The sequence below is a fragment of the Ammodytes marinus genome (genome assembly GCF_949987685.1).
Source record: "Ammodytes marinus genome assembly, chromosome: 20".
Lineage (NCBI taxonomy): Eukaryota > Metazoa > Chordata > Actinopteri > Uranoscopiformes > Ammodytidae > Ammodytes > Ammodytes marinus.
In genome coordinates this window covers 25,540,741-25,560,893 of record NC_137224.1, presented here as the reverse complement: position 1 = coordinate 25,560,893, position 20,153 = coordinate 25,540,741, and the positions used below count along the sequence as shown (strand labels likewise).

Sequence of the window (20,153 nt, the reverse complement as noted above, 5' to 3'; positions counted from 1 at the left end):
CCAGGGGGGAAACCCCCGTCAACATTTTTTAATTAAAAAAAAAAAATCAAGGGCCCCTCTATTGGCCAGGGCCCTGGACATTTGCCCACTTTGCCCATGCGGTAATCCGTCATTGGTCAAGCCCAACGCTGATTGGCCAACGCGGCTAATCGTCATGCGTAGAAGCGTAAAAAGTTAATTTTTTTAAACTCCCTGCGTAGGCGCGTAGGTGCTTATATACGCGGCTCATACGCAGCTAACGCGGCTAAAATGTTGCTTTAGCGCGAGTGACGCATCTACGCGCCATGTACGCGCGTAAACCAATGGTTCCTTATGGAAAAATAGCCGATTTTATACGCGTCTGTACGCGTGCAACATATGTAGTGTGTTCGCACCTTAAGGCAGCGGAAATGGGCCTCAATTTTCATGGTTGTGGTAAGGTCGGATAGCAGCACAGCGCGGAACTTGTCGAGGTCCGGCGGCAGGGTATCTTCTCCGGCGAATTCTGACCTTTCTCCTTCTGCCTGCTGCGGCCCATCATCACCAAACAGTCAGTGGTCGCAATAACCAAGCAAAAAAACCTCTTTCGAGTAGTGTGTGGTGCTATGATAAATAAAAAAGCATGAATGCTTGGGAGCCCAATATTCATATCTTCCCAACCAAACATCGCATATTAAAAAACTTGACATCCACTTGTTCTGTAAATTGAGCTGCATCTTTTTGCCAGTTTCGAGAAAATCAGTCCATTAGGGGTGTAGGATCAATTGGCCTTAATTGGTGAAGCTCCAGCTTGACGCTCCGTTTTTCCCTCGAAACATATATCATCCATTATCCAAAAGAAATCCACGGGACCACGACGTAACGTTTAAAGGTTTAATTGTCCAAAGCAACATACAAAAAATCCTTTTCCACAATGTAATGGAGAGATATAACAAAGAGAGAAGCGAGAGAGAGAGAGAGAGCGAGAGGAGCGAGAGGAGGTCAAAAAACTGTGTGGCTCCACGCTTGTAATCCAGACTGTCTGTCCCAGGTAGTTAACACAATAAAGTTTTTTCTAACACTTCAAAATAAAGTTATCCAAATGTCAGTTACACCAAAATAATGTGAATGAATTTCAAAATAAGATACTATACAGTATCTCACAAAAGTGAGTACACCCCTTACATTTCTTCACATTTTTCTTTATATCTTTCCATGGGACAACACTGAAGAAATGACACTTTGATACAATGTAAAGTAGTCAGTGTACAGCTTGTATAACAGTGTAAATTTACTGTCCCCTCAAAATAACTCGACACACAGCCATTAATGTCTAAACTGCTGGCAACAAAAGTGAGTACACCCCTTAGAAAAAATTTACAAATCGGGCCCAAAGTGTAAATATTTTGTGTGGCCACCATTATTTTCCAGCACTGCCTTAACCCTCTTGGGCATGTAGTTCACTAGAGCTTCACAGGTTGCAACTGGAACCCTCTTCCACCCATTTATGACAGCATCACAGAGCTGGTGGATATTAAAGACCTTGCGCTCCTCCACCTTCTGTTTGAGGATGCCCCAAAGATGCTCAATAGGGTTTAGGTCTGGAGACATGCTTGGCCAGGCCATAACCTTTACCCTCAGCTTTTTTAGCAAGCCACTGGTCATCTTGGAGGTGTGTTTGGGGTCGTTATCATGTTGCAATACCACCCTGCGGCCCAGTTTACGAAGGTTGAGTGCACGTGGTCAGCGTCGTACACAGAGGTTGGCTTTGGAAAATAGACGTATGAGTGCTGCCAGCATTGCTGAAGGGCTTGAAGGGGTGGGGGGTCAACCTGTCAGTGCTCAGACCATACGCCGCACTCTGCATCATACTGGTCTGCATGGCTGTCATCCCAGAAGGAAGCCTATTCTAAAGATGATGCACAAGAAACCCCACAAAAAGTTTTGCTGAAGACAAACAGACTACGGCTTACTTACTTAACAGACATGGATTACTGCAACCATGTCCTGTGGTCTGATGAGACCAAAATACATTTATTTGGTTCAGATGGTGTTAAGAGTGTGGAGCGGCAACCAGGTGAGGAGTACAAAGACAAGTGTGTCTTGCCTAGAGTCAAGCATGGTGTTTGGAGTGTCATGGTCTGGGGCTGCATGAGTGCTGCCAGCACTGGGGATCTACAGTTCATTGAATTCTAACATGTACTGTGACATACTGAAGCAGAGCATGATCCCCTCCCTTCATAAACTGGGCCGCAGGGCAGTACTGCAACATGATAACGACCCCAAACACACCTCCGAACGACCACTGGCTTGCTAAAGAAGCTGAGGGTAAAGGTTATGGACTGGCCAAGCATGTCTCCAGTCTTAAACCCTATTGAGCATCTTTGGGGCATCCTCAAACGGGAGATGGAGGAGCGCAAGGACTCTAATATCCACCAGCTCCTTGATGTCGTCATGAATGGGTAGAAGAGGGTTCCAGTTGCAACCTGTGAAGCTCTAGTGAACTACATGCCCAAGAGGGTTAAGGCAGTGATAGAAAATAATGATGGCAAAACAAAATATTGACACTTTGGGCCCAATTTGGACATTTTTTCTTAGGGGTGTACTCACTTTTGTTGCCAACAGTTTAGACATTAATGGCTGTGTGTCGAGTTATTTTGAGGGGACAGTAAATTTACACTGTTATACAAGCTGTACACTGACTACTTGACATTGTATCAAAGTGTCATTTATTCAGTGTTGTCGCATGGAAAGATATAATGAAATATTTGAAGAAATGTTAGGGGTGTACTCACTTTTGTGAGATACTGTATATTCGAAATGACCACAATTAACTTAAATAGAGCGAATAGGCATTTAGGCTCCTACATTACCGGCCCCTAATTGTTATCATTCTCTTTGAAACAATTACTCACATAACTTAAATTAAGTTAAAGGAGCCTACATGGTAAGATACACATTATGTTAAACACACACATCAAAAGAAATCTTCTTGTTCTTCACCCCATCACATGGGGACTTGACTTCGAAACAGTCTTTAGAACAGTCCATTATTGTCATCCGACTCTTGGAGCAGACATAGCTTTGTTATCGGGCGACAAAGTTCATTAGTCTTGGTTTTGACTTTCACCTGACGAACAAAGCCTTTCTTGTCCGGAAAGGTCTCCAGAATCCTCCCAAGAGGCCACGAATTTCTGGGAGATGTATCGTCCACAATCAGCACCACATCACCGACGCAGAAGTTTCTTCCAGGCGTGGACCATCGTTGACGTTCTTGAAGCTGTGTCAGGTACTCCTTGCACCAGCGTTTCCAGAAAACGTCCGCGAGGTACTGGACCTGTCTCCATCTGCGGTTAGCATACTGATCGTCCTTGTTGAATACTCCTGGAGGTAACTCGGGTTTGACCTTGAGTAACAACAGGTGATTGGGAGTTAAGGCCTCCAAATCATTGAGGTCTGAAGATGGCTTTGTGATGGGCCTGCTGTTTATGACAGCCTCAGCCTCACACAGCAACGTATGGAGGCCTTCTTCGTCCAAAAGTTGTTCCTTCACAGTGACATTCAGGATCTTTCTCACTGAACGGATCAACCGCTCCCAGCTTCCTCCATGGTGCGAACCTGCTTCAAGGATTGAAGTGCCACTGAACACCTTTGTGTTGCATTTCGTTTGCGATCTTACTGGTATTCCATTCTTTGATGGATTTCTTCAACTCACTGTCAGCCGACCGAAAGTTGGTTCCGTTATCTGAATACATCTCTCTGACTTGTCCTCTTCTGGCAAGGAACCTCCTTATTGCGTTGAGGCATGCATCAGTGTCAAGAGAAGATGCAACTTCTAGATGCACAGCTCGTATGGCGAGACAGGTAAAGATGACACCGTACCTCTTTACTTGCACCCTACCTCTTTTCACCAGGAATGGGCCAAAATAGTCAACGCCAACTCGCGTGAAGGGAGGGTCATCAGGCAGAACTCTGCATGTCGGTAGATCTGCCATGAGTTGCTTGCCAGCTGTTCCATGTAACTTCTTACAGACGACGCACTTGGACAGGAAAGTTCTGATGGCTCCATTAGCTCCGGGTATCCAGAACCGCTGACGCAGTTGAGCCAACATGTGGTTCCTTCCGGCGTGAGCTGTAATGTCATGAATGTGTCTCAACACCAGCCTTGTGATGAACGAATCCTTTGGCAGGATGGCTGGCTGCTTGGAATGATCTGGCATCGCCGCTCGGCTCAACCTTCCTCCGACCCTCATGACTCCTTCTTGAAGAACTGGATTCAACTTGTAAAGTGAGCTACTTTTCTTCACTCTCTGATGTTCCTTAAGCATTGTCAAGTCGTCTTCAAATCTTTGTTTCTGACAGTACTTAACGATTTCTGTTTCTGCTTCTGTCAAATCATCACAGGTAAGATGTGTTCCTTTGAAAGTCTTCTTAAACTGATTCACTCTGCTTTCTCCGCCTAACGTATTAGGTTCCTTTCTCTTTGCTTTCAGCTCTTTAAGCAAAGCTTTCACCTTCAGAAGCCAGGCAACAGCACGTTTGAGCTTTGTCCAGGATGAGAAGTGGCTCATCAACTGGTCCACTGGATCTGTTGGGTCTTGCACCTGAATGACGTGCACTTGAGCTGCTCTTTTGACCTCTGAGTCGTCGATATCCACCATTCCAGGATCTGGATTATTGGGCCACTGATCTTCTGTATGGAGCAAGAAATCTGGTCCTGAAAGCCAGCATCCCAACTTTAAAAATGCTTCGACGGTCTGTCCTCTTGAGACATGGTCAGCAGGATTCAGAGTTGTATTGACGTATCTCCACTGTGAAGTCTGAGAGTGTTCCAGGATTGCTGAGATTCTATTAGCGACGAAGGTCTTGAATCTTGTTCGCTCGCTGTTCAAGTATTTTAGCACAGCCGTGCTATCCGTCCAAAATATTGATTCATGAAGTTCCAGTTCAAGCTCTTTTTTCAGAACCTTGTCCATCTTGACTGCCACTGTAGCTGCGGTAAGTTCCATTCTTGGTATGGTTGGGGACTTCAAAGGTGCGACCCTGGCCTTTGCCATCATCAGGGTGGATTGAGCTTCTCCGAATGCTGTACGCAGCAGCAGATAGCTTGTTGTTCCATAAGCATCTTCACTCGCGTCCGCGAAGTGATGCAGCTGTGCAAAGACTGGTGGACCAAACTGCTTCGTTTTAATGCATCTGTCAACTCCAAAATTCTCGAGCTGTTGCAAACTTGAGATCCACTTTTTACAGCTCTTGATGACTTCATCTGGAAGATCTTCATCCCAGCCATACCTCTGCCTGCATAAATCTTGAAGGATCTTCTTGGCGGGCAGTACCACTGGAGCGACAAGGCCCAGCGGATCAAAGATGGAACTGACGAGGGAAAGCAGGCCTCTCCTAGTGTGTGGTCGATCTTTGAGATTTATCTTGAACTTGAACTGATCTGATTCGGCACACCACTGGATTCCCAATGCTCTCTCCAATGGTAAGTTATCTTCGTCAAAGTCCAGATCTTGAAAACCCTTTGCCTTTTCCTCTTCGGGAATTGAACTGAGAAACTTCCGGCTGTTGCTTGACCATTTCGTCAGTCGAAATCCACCTCTCGCCAGCATGCTCCTCAGGTCGTCACAAAGTTTGATAGCTGTATCTTCATCAGTAGTTGACTTAAGACAGTCGTCCACGTAAAAATTCCTCTTGACTGTTTTGGCAGCTTCGTGACCAAAGTCATCCTCAAAATCTGTTGCACATTTCTGCAGTGCGAAGTTGGCAACACTTGGCGACGATGTGGCACCGAAGATGTGGACCAACATCTTGTGTTCAACCGGCTCATGCTCGTAGTTCCCATCGGGCCACCAGAGAAACCTGAAGAGATCCGTGTCCTCATTGGTGACTCTGATCTGGTGAAACATGGCCTCCACGTCAGCCATAACCGCCACGCTCTCTTGCCGGAACCTCATGAGGACCCCCACTAGCGAGCTCGTTAGGTCCGGTCCCTGCAGGAGTTGCTGGTTCAACGATGTTCCTTGAAAGCTTGCACCGCAATCAAAGACGACGCGTAGCTTTTGCTTGACTGGATGTCTGACTCCATGATGAGGCAGATACCAGGTTCTTCCATCGGTTGGCTTACGTTCAGCATCGTCGAGCTTCACTGCATAGCCCTTTTTGAGAATGTCATCCATGAATGCAACGTATTCCTTATAAAACTTGACATCTCGAGAGAATCTTTTCTTTAAGTTCAAAGCACGTTGCTCCGCAACTGCTCTGTTGTTGGGCATGCACAGGGACTTGCTTCTCACTGGAAGACAGACGCTGTAATGACCATCCACAACTTTTGAAGATTCAGACACCATATTGATAAACTGGTGATCGTCCTTAGACATTTCGATGTCTTCGTCTTGTCCTGCATCAGGAAAGTCCTGTTTGAACTGCAGCTGCCAAAGCTCCTCTAGCTTGGCCACTGAGATCCGATTTGCAGTGATTTCTGTCACTTTGTTTGTTTCCATGGCATCAATTCCACCTCTGAGTGGTCCGTTTACTGTCCAGCCCAATGCTGTCCTGACGGCGTATGGTCCGTCATCCACGCTGCTGATCACCTGTAACGGCTCCATTGCTTTGGGAACGTTAGCTCCTATGAGTAGCCCGACCTCTGCTTGGATAGTCGGAAGATTCACCTCTTTAAGGTAGGGCCAACAGTTAACGTCCTCTTGGCGGGGAATATTATCCTTGGTTACAGGGATGGTTTTTTGTGAGAAAACCTCTGAAAGCTCAATAAACTGGTTGCCATCCAGGCTACTGATTTCCAGTCCGGTTACAATGCGGGTGTTGACGATAGATTCGTTACCCATTGTTCTCAATGAGATGCTTGCATTACGTCCACTCATGTTCAGTTGGTTAATCAGGGACTCTGTAGCGAAAGTCGCTGAGCTACCTGGATCCATGAACGCGTAGGTTGCCACTGCCTTGGTTCCCTTTTGTGCCTTGACACGGACTGGAATGATTGAAAGAATGCAGTCTTCCTTACCGGCCCCTGTGACACCAACAGTTTCCGTCGTCTGTAAAAGGGCGCTTGATATGGATTGTTGATCGCACCTTTCCTTTGTTGTTTCATCTCTGTAGGCTTTAGTGTTCATGTGCAGCAGGGTAGGATGCGGTCGTGAGCATTCTCGGCATTGTGCCTTCTCCTTGCAGCCGCTGCTCATGTGGCCGTGTTTCAAACATGCAAAACACAAACCTTTGCTTCTTAAAAAGTCTATCTTTTCCTTGTGTGGCTTGCCCTTTAATTTTCTGCAGACTGTGAGACTGTGATGCTCTTCTTTGCAATAAAGACAAGGCTTGCCATAGGAGTTCACTGAGACAGCTTGTGCATTTGGTGTCGCTGGTTTGTCGTTCTCCATCTTGATTTGGGTTTCAGGGGAAACAACCGCTGTTGTAAACACCTTCCTTGGTTTGAATGTCTCTGTATGCTGTGGGTTCAGTTTCTGTCGCGCAGGGTCTCTCGTGCCTGCAGTGGGGTCTTTAATGTTTCCGTAAAGCGGGTGTAATATATATTTAACCTGCTTGTTGATGAAGTCGACAAAATCCTTAAACTTGACTCGTTTCTTTGTTTTTTCCTGTAGGTCGCAGGCGGACTTTCTCCATGCTTCCTTAAGCCTGTATGGAAGCTTGTTGGTCAGTGCTTTTATATTAACTGTGTTGTCCAAGTCCTCCATGTAGCTTATATCTGCCATTGTGTTGGAGCAGCCTGTGAGGAACAATGCGAAGGACTGTAGTGCATCGCCGTCCTCTGGCTTGATCGTCTGCCAATCCAAAGCCTGCTTTATGTAGGCCTCGGCTATCTTGTAGTCGTCACCAAAAAACTCTTTTAGCATTTCCTTGGCTCTGGCATAACCTGCTGAAGGTTCCATGTGCATGCAGCTCTTAACCAACTCATGTGGTTGTCCACTTGTGTACTGCAGCAAAAATTGAAGCCGATCACGGTCGTCATCGGTGCGGCTTTCAATTCCATGTTCAATAGATCTGATAAAGGTGTTATACTGAAGCGGGTCACCCTTGAATGTTGAAATGGTGAGATCAGGAAGTAAAGCTGCTTTGTGATTCTTCACAAGGTACTCTGTGACGTTGGCTTGCTGAGACATGGCTTTGCAGAGGCTATCAAAAACTGGTTCGTTGTTGGAAACCACATTCGGCGAAGGCGGGACATTTTTCAGTGGTGCAGGCAGGAAGTGCTGCTTAACCCTGGGTGGAGATGAGACACGCTGCAATTGTGGCTGAAAGCTAGTTTGCACATCCGTTTTTCCTTTTTGTTCATTAACTTCAACGCTGCTTATTTCCACTTGTGTGTTTTCGTATTTTTGCAAAACTTCCATTTTTGCATCCGATTCAGCAAGCGCTGTCTGCATTTCATGCATTTCCTTTCTAGCCTTCATAGCAGCCTCTTGACACTTTTCTTCTGCTTGTAATTGAGCTTCCCTGCATCTTCTTTGCGCATGCCAATCTGCTTCTTCCTTTTCTAGGGCCAACTTCTCTCTTAAAGCTGCTGCCTTTGCCAACAATGATGCACGTTCCATTTCTGCCTTCATCCTGATTGAGGAAGATGAGGAGGCGCTGCTTCCACATTGGGATCCAGCTACACTTTGTTTGCGTCCAGTGGTCGATGTAGTCGAACGTTTCGATGATATAGACCTATTATCTGCATGCATCTCTTCCTTGTCACACTCTACAGCCTGCTCAGAGCGTTTCATGACATCCTTCATCCATTCCTCACTTTTCCAGAAGAAAGTGTTAATAGCATCATTTTTAGGATCAAACCAAGTCTTTTGATCATCCAGAAACTCATCCTCAGTCATGAGTGATTTCAAACAAGAATTTTGCTCACAAAAATCCTGATGCAGATGATCAAGGTCAACGCGCAACTTATTTTTAACAGTGTCGACATTGGCATCATCTTCCATTAATTGTTGGATTTGATTTTCCATGCGGGTGAGCTGTGACAGCTTGTACCTGCGTGCATTTACTGCTTTAACTTTGTTTTCTTCCAAAGCCTTCTCTGTCATTTTTACAGGTCGTTTTGTAAGTTCCTGCTCATCCATTGTAAGAGTGTATATTTATTTATTATTACTCTTTAGTAGTAGGCTGATAATGTCCAAACACTTCTGAATATGCTTTACATCACAAGACGTTCCTTTCCTTATTCGGATGAGTGACGTCCCCAGATGGACGTTGTGACGAGTACACTCACACACACATATGCGGAGCCCCCGTGCTGTCCGAATGCTTAATTAACGAGGCAAAACTTACGGTTTCTCTTCTTTTCTTCCGGAAAACACCGTGCTGTCCTTGCCAAGTTTCCTTTGTCCTTTATCCTTTCTTAGTCAGGCCGTTCCAAAATCCATGCATCCGTGTGAAGAGCGAGTTTTTTGACTAAAATGTAGGATCAATTGGCCTTAATTGGTGAAGCTCCAGCTTGACGCTCCGTTTTTCCCTCGAAACATATATCATCCATTATCCAAAAGAAATCCACGGGACCACGACGTAACGTTTAAAGGTTTAATTGTCCAAAGCAACATACAAAAAATCCTTTTCCACAATGTAATGGAGAGATATAACAAAGAGAGAAGCGAGAGAGAGAGAGAGAGCGAGAGGAGCGAGAGGAGGTCAAAAAACTGTGTGGCTCCACGCTTGTGATCCAGACTGTCTGTCCCAGGTAGTTAACACAATAAAGTTTTTTCTAACACTTCAAAATAAAGTTATCCAAATGTCAGTTACACCAAAATAATGTGAATGAATTTCAAAATAAGATACTATATATTCGAAATGACCACAATTAACTTAAATAGAGCGAATAGGCATTTAGGCTCCTACAAGGGGCTTAAAACAACATGACAGTCATGTGACAGTCATGTGACTGAAACAGCAACTGGCTTGATTGCAGTATGATAGGTACAAACAAGTGGAGGAATTAGCACATTTTAAAAGCTTGTTTTTTGTTACTAAAGCTGAGATAAAAACCAATGTAACAATTCTAATGCTTCAATAGTGTGTCCTGTATTACATTTAACCTAGTCTGACCATATTTCATGAACACAATTATATAGCTATCTGCTAAAATAACCTAATGGAGAGCAAGAGCAGAATAAATCCCAAACCAAACGTCCCACAATCAAACACTTTATATCCCCGGATTCTGTGAAGTGAGCGGTCTGCGCCGACAATGCTCGGGTCCCGAGTTGCGTCGGAGGCTTGGCCCCCGTTCATAACGGCTTGCATTTCTAGTTATATTTGCAACTGTCTGTTCGTTATTGGTAAAAACTATTCAGAATAATCTGGTGGGCTAGATATTACTTCCAGCGAGCCAATTATGGCCCACGGGGCCGCCAGTTGCAGAACCCTGCTAGCGTATAATAATGTTTATAAGGCATTATTCCATTTCATTGACTTATTTATATTTTTTTATCTGGTATACCATATTAGAGAAGTTCCATATGTGTCTTTATAACTGGCAAAAGTTATGGTAGATATGATGCGTTGTTTAAGCCAGTAGTCAGATTCTTCTTTTAAACACTGATCACTTTGGCTTGGGAGTATAAAGCACGGTGAATGCTGACTTTATAATTCCTTATGATCATCACTTATACTACTTTATACAACTCTTCATACTTAAGGATAGTGGGCTGTTTTGTTAGTTACCTTGTGTGAGGAAGTCTTCCATCTTGTCTTTAAAAGGCTGCAAGTTACTCTCGTCTGACACCTTGCACACCTTTTCCACTTCTGATGAACAAGCTGAAAATAAATGGAGAAATTAATAATAGTAATTTTTTATTTCATGATAGCCAGAAGTAAATTTGCAGGTCAGTGAATAAGGTCAGGGTAAGGGTTAGGTTTAAGAAAAAATACTGGCTATGGTTAGTCTTTGGGAAAAGCAGCATTGAGCCGTGAACCCCTACAGACTAAAGCTGATTTCACGATTTACAGCAGCAAGACCAGAACAGCATGTGTAGTAGAAGTAGTTTTAACTGGTTCACCATCATCAAATAACCATTCTTAATCTGACAAAGTCACATATAAATACATTATCTCATCGCAACGTATCTGCGGTCTCTCTTCCTGGAAGTATGCACTAGCTTTCTAAACGAATGCACTCGCCGCTGGAATGTGCTCTGCTGTCATAAAAAAACTACCGCTTTTATCCAAAGGTGCCACAAAACTTCAAAGGTCCTTGTAGCAACTTTTTTTTTTTTTTCTCAAGGTTTATTTATTGGTATTTGACGTTTTACAGAATGCAATGCAGATACAATTAGATAAATACAATTACGTCCGTCTCACGCAACAGAAACACAACGGCACCGTGAGGCTCCAGCATGGGCTTCATGCTGCTGTGTCTCACAGGCGTGAATGCCACCTGAAGGCCTTTATGCTTTGAGTCTAGTTTTTCAATAATATCCTACGTGAGTGAGCCCAGGTTGATGGCCAATAAAAAGGCACTGAATAATATAGGCTAATATCTGCATTTTGCAACATACCATAAAGGTGCTCCAAGGAACTTTCAGTTTTTATTAATTAATGAACCCCCTTTATGCAGGTTAGATCTTTACAAAATAGGAAAGCAGGATCGGCTAGGAAAACTGCAATCGGTGCACCAATCTTATTCATATGGGGCCGCAGATATAATAGAATTGCAAACTTCAGGCTTTCTGTGCTATTCTTTTGGCGACATGTTGCTAGTGACTGATGCGCTTGCGCTGCAGTTAAGCGCAAATTGCTTGTTCATGTTTCCTTCAAAATAAAAGTCTAAAAAGTTACGCCAGTAAAATGCTTTTAATGTGAAGCTGCAGCTGTATGAAATGTTCAGTTTGCATAGCAGTAACTTAAAACTGTGCGCAGCATAGTACTGATGCTGACACAAGATTGGTTGTGTGTGTTATTGGTTGGTAGAGAAGATGTTCCCCCCACATCGTTCACCGGCCAAAGTGGCGGGTGGTCTCAATGACTTACACGCCTAAGACATTACCCGCATTATCCGAGTGCTAATTTTGAGCCCTGTGTGTTTGTGTGTGTGTGCGCGTGCATGCATTACCCCTCAGGTCCTTCCTGAGTCTAGTCAGGTCTTTCTGAAAATCTTCAAACTTCATCTGTGAAGCCTGGAACAGGTCTTGAGGCTCAGGGAGAGGGTACAAACATGTCTCTTTACCAGCATCCTGGTGAAATTAACAGACACACATACAGAAATATATTATGACATTATGAAATAAACAATTCAACATTCAACCATACATGTTTGTTACTGATTTGGAAAACGACACATATAATTTAAAGGGACTCACACCCATCGTGCAATTGAGAATTACAGCACTATCATACCATCCCGCCTCCCTCCAATGCCCCCACACCTTCGTTCCATGCTTGTATCACTGGTTTCACTTCAGAGGTGTCGGCCAGAATACCACTTATGGCCAAAGGCGTCAGACTATAAGCATGAGACTAGGAGAGGAGGAGTAGGGTTTTATCCGCTCTTTATTTTCCTTCTTTCACAGGCACAGTCGCATATAGATCGCGGGAAAAGAACAAAGGTTTAAACTCCGCTCGTGAGGAGACGTTACAACAGCTGTTGCGACCCGCGAATCGCATGCAAACTATATTATAACAGCGATCGGGACTGCATGTACATACTCACACACGGGTGATTCACATTTAAACTCAGATAAACACGTTTCCATGTGGAACGATCGCTTACTGCGGCAACGCTCACACATCTGACCGAGGGAGAAGAGAACGGAAACTAAACAGGCTCTCTGTCCGACTGACGTCACGGCCTTAACTGACTGCTATCCACACTGAACAAAACACATTTTAACACACTGTAAGAACTAACAACACTGTATGAACGTTTGGGCCTTTTCTACAATGGTCGCTACTCGCTACTGTCTGCCGTGGAATCAAAACAAACCCTCTAGTTGAGAATGCGCAATACAGAAGCAGACCGCAAACAGACAGGTCTGTCGGCCAATCAAATCGTGGTTGAATTTTATATATATTTTTCATAATATTATGAGATTGAAATCATTGTTTGTTTTTACTCCTGGTGGGTCTGTCTTATATTTTAGAGTGTAATTACCTTATTAATACCATTTTAACCTAATCCAAAAGAAAGTGTAAAAATGCACCAAAGGTAAGAGTCGCTTTAAACCCCAAATGCCATTATATTCCATAAAACACAGGCTGAAAACAGTCACGGAAGAGCTTGTGCCTTTTGGAATATTAACAGTGCTCATTTGCATTCAACTTGAAACAAAATTCAACTGACATAAAAAGAATTACAAAGAAGTCTTCTGTAAAGATAAGAACTATCAACTTTGGCAAATTAAACATTTGTTTGCAGAAAAAATATCATGTATGCCCTCTCAGGAAGGACACAAGATCTTTTATGTGCATGCTGTTCTAATGAGCGCGCTGTTTATTATTAATCTAACGGCCCGTCATCAGACACATTTGCACATCGGTCGCTCCTCAAGTTATCCAAGTCTTTTTTTGTATGGGCAGAGATCGTTATTTTAAGTGTGTAGTTACAAAGTTTCTTGTTTAACTTTAGTGTAAGCTACTGTTTTCTTATCACCGGACCGCCGTGTTCCGCTGTGTGTTGTTTTGGGTTCGTCTCAACCACCGTGCGTAAAGGGTGCATTAAACAGCTGATGGGAGTAAAAAGAAAAAGGCTCTCGCCTTTTTATCTCTCTTCCTTTTTTATAAGCCCGTCCGCTGTTTATTATTAATATAACCGCCCGTCATCAGACACATGTGCCGGATGTTTTTTGCACATCGATCGCTCCATCCAGTTATCTAAGTCAGTGCTTTTTGTATGGGCAGAGATCGTTATTTTAAGTGTGTCTTTATAAAGTTTATTGTTAAACTTTAGTGTAGTCTATTGTTTCCTCATCACCGGACCGAATAGTTCCGCTGTATGTTGTTTTGGGTTCGTATCCACCCGCTGTGCGTAAAGGCAGCATTTTAACAGCTGTCGGGAGGAAAAAGAAACAAACCAGCTGACGAGCGTGAGTAAACACAGCGGGGCTTAAGGCAGCGGTCAAGAAAACCTTTTTGCTTTCCTTTATGCTGCTCTCACCTTTTTATCTCTCTCCCTCTTTTATTAGCCCACACATACAGTGTCGTGCGAAAGTTTGTTAACCCCTTGAGCCTTTTGGAATTTTATTTATGTTAACCATTATTAATTCATTTTTTTCAATACCAGTATTTTTATATGAAATAACAGATGTTTGTTTATCAATTCAACATTTTTCTTTTCCAGAAATCAATTGTTAAAATAGATAAAACAAATTATTTGACAAATGTTGTATGTGCAAAAGTTTGTGAACCCTAAGCTGCATTGCTTAAATCGAGCAAGGTAAACACAATCAGGTGGGCCAAATTGATTGATGAAATAGACCAATGTAATGAGAGATCTTTAGGGAAGAAATTGGGCGCCACTAGATAAAACACGGATAAAACCAGGTCAGTTTAGGCCCACCAAACTGAACCCATACAGGTCAGACATGCTAAAAGGGAAAAAAATCTCAGAAGATCTCAGGAATAGAGTTGTGATGCTGCACATTTGTCTGAGGACAGCTATAAATTAATTCAAAAAAAGTTTGAGCTCCATCGGTCCACCGTGAGGCAAATCATCTACAAATGGAGAGCTTTAAGAGTGACTGAACATCTGCCTAGAAGTGGACTTCCTTCAAAAATATCTTCAAGCGCCACAAGAAAAGTATTTTTTTAGTTAAAAGCCAACCCACACATTACATCTAGTGATTTGCAGACCTCTCTTGCAACATCTGGGACAGATGTGCATGGTTCCACAATAAGAAGAAAACTCAGTCAACATGGCTTTCAAGGGAGGGTTGCTGAAGAAGCCTCTGCTCTCAAAAAAGAACAAAACTGCTTGTCACAGCTTTGCCAGAGAGCACCTGGAGATACCTGAAGTCTTATTCTGTGGACAGATTAGTCCAAAATTGATCTGTTTGGTCATAACCAAAACCGCCATGTTTGGGCAAAAACGCAACTCTGCCTACCACCAACAGAACCTTCTCCCAAGTGAAGAATGGTGATGGCAAATGGTCTGCAAATCTCCAGATGTAATGTGTGGGTTGGCTTTTACCTGAACAATCCCTTTTCTTGTGGTGCTTGAAGATATTTTTGAAGGAAGTCCACTTCTAGGCAGATGTTAAGTCACTCTTAAAGCTCTCCATTTGTAGATGATTTGCCTCACGGTGGGCCGATGGAGCTCAAACTTTTTTATACGAATGTATAGCTGTCCCCAGACAAATGTGCAACATCAAAACTCTATTCCTGAGATCCTCTGAGATTGTTTCCCCTTTGAGCATGTCTGACCTGTATGGGTTCAGTTTGGTGGGCCTAAACTGACCTGGTTTTATCTTTGTTTTATCTAGTGCCGCCCAATTTCTTCCCTAAAGATCTCTCACTACATTGGTCTATTTCATCAATCAGTTTGGCCCACCTGATTGTGTTTACCTTGCTCGATTTAAGCAATGCAGCTTAGGGTTCACAAACTTTTGCACATACAACATTTGTCAAATAATTTGTTTTATCTATTTTAACAATTGATTTCTGGAAAAGAAAAATGTTGAATTGATAAACAAACATCTGTTATTTCATATAAAAAATACTGGTATTGAATTTTTTTTATTAATAATGGTTAAAATAAATAAAATTCCAAAAGGCTCAAGGGGTTCACAAACTTTCGCACGACACTGTATGCCTACACACACGCTCATTCTCACACATTTTATGTACAAGTCCAATGGGCAATTCTGGTGTCGACTAGACAGGCAGCGGACATTTAAATGTTGGTAACACTTTATAATAACTATCCGTTGTAACTCGTTAATAGATCATTAGTAAACTCTTAATTAATGATTATTAATGATTTGTTAGGTGTTTGTTAGCAGTTTGTTAAGGATTTATAACAATGGTAGATAGTTAATAGCTTAATAATTGAATCAGTTCATCTGGGAGGTAATCCGAGATACCGACGAGGCTGAAATAGGCTATAGACTATACACAGTGCATGGGCAACTGAGGGCAGCCCCATTTTCAAATATTTTTAAATAAACTCAATACACACTGTGCATGCCATGGACTTGAACGTGACGTGATCAGTTAATCTCGGATTACCTCCCAGATGAATTGATTCAATTATTAAGCTATTAACTATCTACCATTGTTATAAATCCTTAACAAACTGCTAACAAACACTTAACAAATCATTAATAATCATTAATTAAGAGTTTACTAATGATCTATTAATGAGTTACAACGGATAGTTATTATAAAGTGTTACCTAAATGTTTAACCGTCAGGATCGCTGTCTGCTCGCTTGCGCTCGTGCTTGTGCGCGTGTCATTTGACGAAATGGAAACTTTACAATTGTTGCAAGTGGCCGTATTGTCGTCTTTTCAAGTGAAAAACAACCAACATTTAGAGAGATCCTGTCTCAACGCCATGTTTGCTGCGTTCTGAACCAAAACAATGCAGCGTGAGTGTGAAGTCATGACACATTTGCAATGAGCGGAACCGATAAGCGGAATCGTTAACGATTCCAAGGAATTGGTTGACTTGGCACCGGTTCTGAAGAGGAACCGGGTCTTGATTCCCATCCCTAGTAAAGCTATAGTGCGTACTGCGTAACTTTTTAAAATAAAACAATGTTTGTGTTTGATTACATTCAAACCATAGCCAAATGAGTTGACACAAAAAAATATGGTTTAAGGCTGAATGATAACTGGGATTCCTGCACGTAGTTTCTTACTACAGCCGACAATGTTAATATAACCACCATGGACAGTGTTCAGTGTTTTCCGTAAGCGCTGGCCGCCGGCTAAATGGCCGTACATGAAAGCATTTACAGCCGGCTACTCTTTCACCTCCACTCCACTCAAAAAAAAACATTTATCTTTCCACTTTCGTCGGTCGCATAAGCGTTAAACTGTGTTATCGTGTGTTATACTGTTTAACTAGTGTTCAGATTATTAGCAGAACCCCGCCCCCACCCTCGTGTCTCTGAAGAATCTGCCTGCTCCACACAGCGCTGTGTGTCTGTCTCTTTCTTTATATGTCCGTGGTTTCTCAGCGCCGGTGCACACATACACCAGCACAAGCATGCACTCGCAGTGCATCACTCTTTCGGCGGAAAACCGTTTTGGTGAAATACGCTAGTAACTTTAGGACCAGATTTGACGTGAATTTTGTCGTTGTTACACAAGCATGCCCGCGTGGTTCATCACTCATGGCGGTCAAACTTTTCGGTTGCTCCACCTGTCAAAGCTGCATTAAACCTGAACACCCAATATTTTAATCTGTTCTGTCGGTCCAGAGAAGCACAGCACGCTAGCTGAGCCGTTAACTAGCTAAAAAAATAAAGCTGTCAGTCTTCTAATAGTTCAGCTTAGTTTGCCACAAATCATAAAATAGGCTAATGCATATAGCGCTGCTGTCTGAGACTAGTGTAGCAGCCCCTCCTCCCTATAGCAGTCACATACAGACAGAGAGGAGAGGAGGAATACTGAACCATTTTTTTATTCTTTAAACATTCCTCAGTATTCTGACTTCAGAAACAGACTATGTTTTAATCTATTGCGACATTATTGAGTTTATTTAAAATAATTCATAAGAAATGCCCTCAGTTGCTCATTTGTGTCTATAGCCTTCAGCCTCATATGTGAAAAAAATAGAGTTCTTCATTTAAAGTTAAGTGGTTCCTTTAAAGAAAAGAAAAGAATATTGAAATATTCAACTTTGTGGATGTTTATTTGCATACAATTCTATTTTATATTAATATTTTCATGGAAAATACATGTGTTTTTTCTTCAATAGCTTTAATTCATCTGACCCATTGTGTCCAAATTATTCCAAAATGAAGTAGGCCTACTAAACAGGAAATTCTTAATTTTCCTCTCAAAGTGCACCAGATTCATGCATTTCACTTTAAAAAGGTAAAAAAATATATGTGCAACATTTATTCACATGACAAGTTTGTATCAAAATCAATCACTTTAGAATTATAATCTAGAAACGAGAATAAGGAAGATGTGTGTGTTGGCACAGCGTTGGGAATTGGAATGGCCTTGTTGGCTGCACGGAAATTATTATTATCGTACTGTATGCTATTTTATGTAGGTCCTCAAAAGGCTATTAATTCAGAGATTATAGGCGTAACCATTCTCTGCGTAAAAATACACTATTTTACCATACAGCTGTGACCAATGTGGGGCAGCTTTCACCACTAACCAAAGCCTCAAAATAATTTGAAACCCTGCATGACTTTGATTGATGACATGATTTTTTTTACCTTAACTTAGTTGAGCATCGCACACACTAATGGATGGATTGGTAGCCTACCCTTTTATTTTGCTCTCTACTATGTATGTTCATGTATGGTTAAAACAATAGCCGTCAAACTGGGCTTTGTGATGTTGATGAATTTGTGACCCCACCCCCAAAAAAAAGTCAGAATGGCGGTACTACAGGGTGTTGGAATGGGGGCATGTCGCAATGGGGGCACTTCGGAATGGCGGCATATAACATGGTAGTAGGCTACGGCAGCGGTGGACTGATATTACCTCTAGTATACTGACTAGTTCCTGAGAAACTAGTCCCTCAAAATGCGATGATTCATGCGATGCGAAGTCAGTCATATTTCTTACATTATTCTACAAACACAGACATTTACATTGATAGTCTGGCGTTATAATTGATTTGCCTTGGGTGTACTGTGGAGTGGGTTAGACTGTTTTTATTAGCAGGCTAGCCACAACCGTTGACTTGCGCTAGCCTAGCACTAGCGAACTCTGCAATTAGAAGGACTGAATGACATTTGTTGAAAACGTCTCCAATGATAAATAACACACTGGCCTAATTGGAAATAAGGCCCTATGTCCAATATTCTGAACTACCCCTTTAAGGCCATCAGCTCCATAAAACTCTCTCTATATTTTTTTCTAGTATGGCAGTGTTTACAAACTGGTGTTGCCCCCCGACACTGGTCCAGGAGCTCAAGAACTGCCCATGAAATGTTTCAGATGTTTATTCTACTGCTAAGAAAAATCCTGGACGTACAGCAGAAGGTATGGGTGCAACATAAATTACACACTATAGCTTTAAATGCACTACATGACATCCACTTAAACACAGACAGTGGCAAAAGCTCTGTATTAGTTTTATTGGATCTCAGTGCTGCGTTCGAAACAGTTGACCACAGCATATTGCTAGATCGACTTGCAAACTGGGTTGGACTTTCTGGAACTGTGCTAAACTGGTTTGAATCATACTTAAAGGAACGAGACTACTATGTGTCAATAGGCAATTTCACATCCGAGCGAACAAATATTACATGCGGGGTCCCCCAAGGTTCCATTCTTGGGCCTCTTCTGTTTAACATATACATGCTACCGCTAGCTCAGATTATGAACAAAAACAAATTATGCTACCATAATTATGCATTATGACACACAAATGTACATAACCATATCACCAGGAGACTATAGTCCGATTCAAGCACTAAGTAAATGCATTGAACAAATCAATGACTGGATGTGCCAAAACTTTCTTCATTTAAACAGCGACAAATCTGAAGTAATTGTCTTTGGTGCCAGGGATGAACAATCAAAAGTCAGCGCACAGCTTAAATCTGTTATGTTAGAAAGCACACACCAAGCTAGAAATCTTGGAGTAGTGATAGATTCCGACTTGAATTTCAAAAAACACATTAAATCAATTACTAAGTCAGCCTACTACCACCTTAAAAATATATTGAGAATTTATTTATTTATTATTCTTTTGGACAATTCCACATAATACACAATTTTCTCTTGCAAATATTCATACATCATACTTTGTGTTGTCCGAAGGGAGACGGAAGAAGCCAAAGGCTTATCAGGTCCCGCCCCCATTTTCATCAAATTCGGATTCAGATACACAGTTACTGTTACAGAAAATAAAAATAAAACAAACAAAAAACATTTTTTTTATATATATATAGCTATATATATATATATGTATAAATATATATATATACATATAATTATTATTTTTTTTTTAAGAATCTGCAGTCCAATACACAGTCAATTTTAATCTAATTGCTTCAGCTTTTAAGAATTAAAGGGCTAATATCTCAGCAGGACTTAGAAAAA

At 42.1% G+C, this 20,153-nt stretch overlaps 1 protein-coding gene across 1 annotated transcript in view; it reads right to left on the bottom strand.

Annotated features, from left to right (window-relative positions):
* fmn2b (formin 2b) overlaps positions 1-20,153 on the bottom strand; it is a gene marked incomplete at both ends in the record, with an annotated part of 138,704 nt that overhangs the window by 30,147 nt on the left and 88,404 nt on the right. Inside the window, 2 exons of the mRNA XM_080049559.1 lie at positions 10,645-10,737; positions 12,032-12,152. Of these exons, the coding sequence (XP_079905685.1) occupies positions 10,645-10,737; positions 12,032-12,152 (214 nt within the window). The remainder of the gene's footprint in view (positions 1-10,644; positions 10,738-12,031; positions 12,153-20,153) is intronic.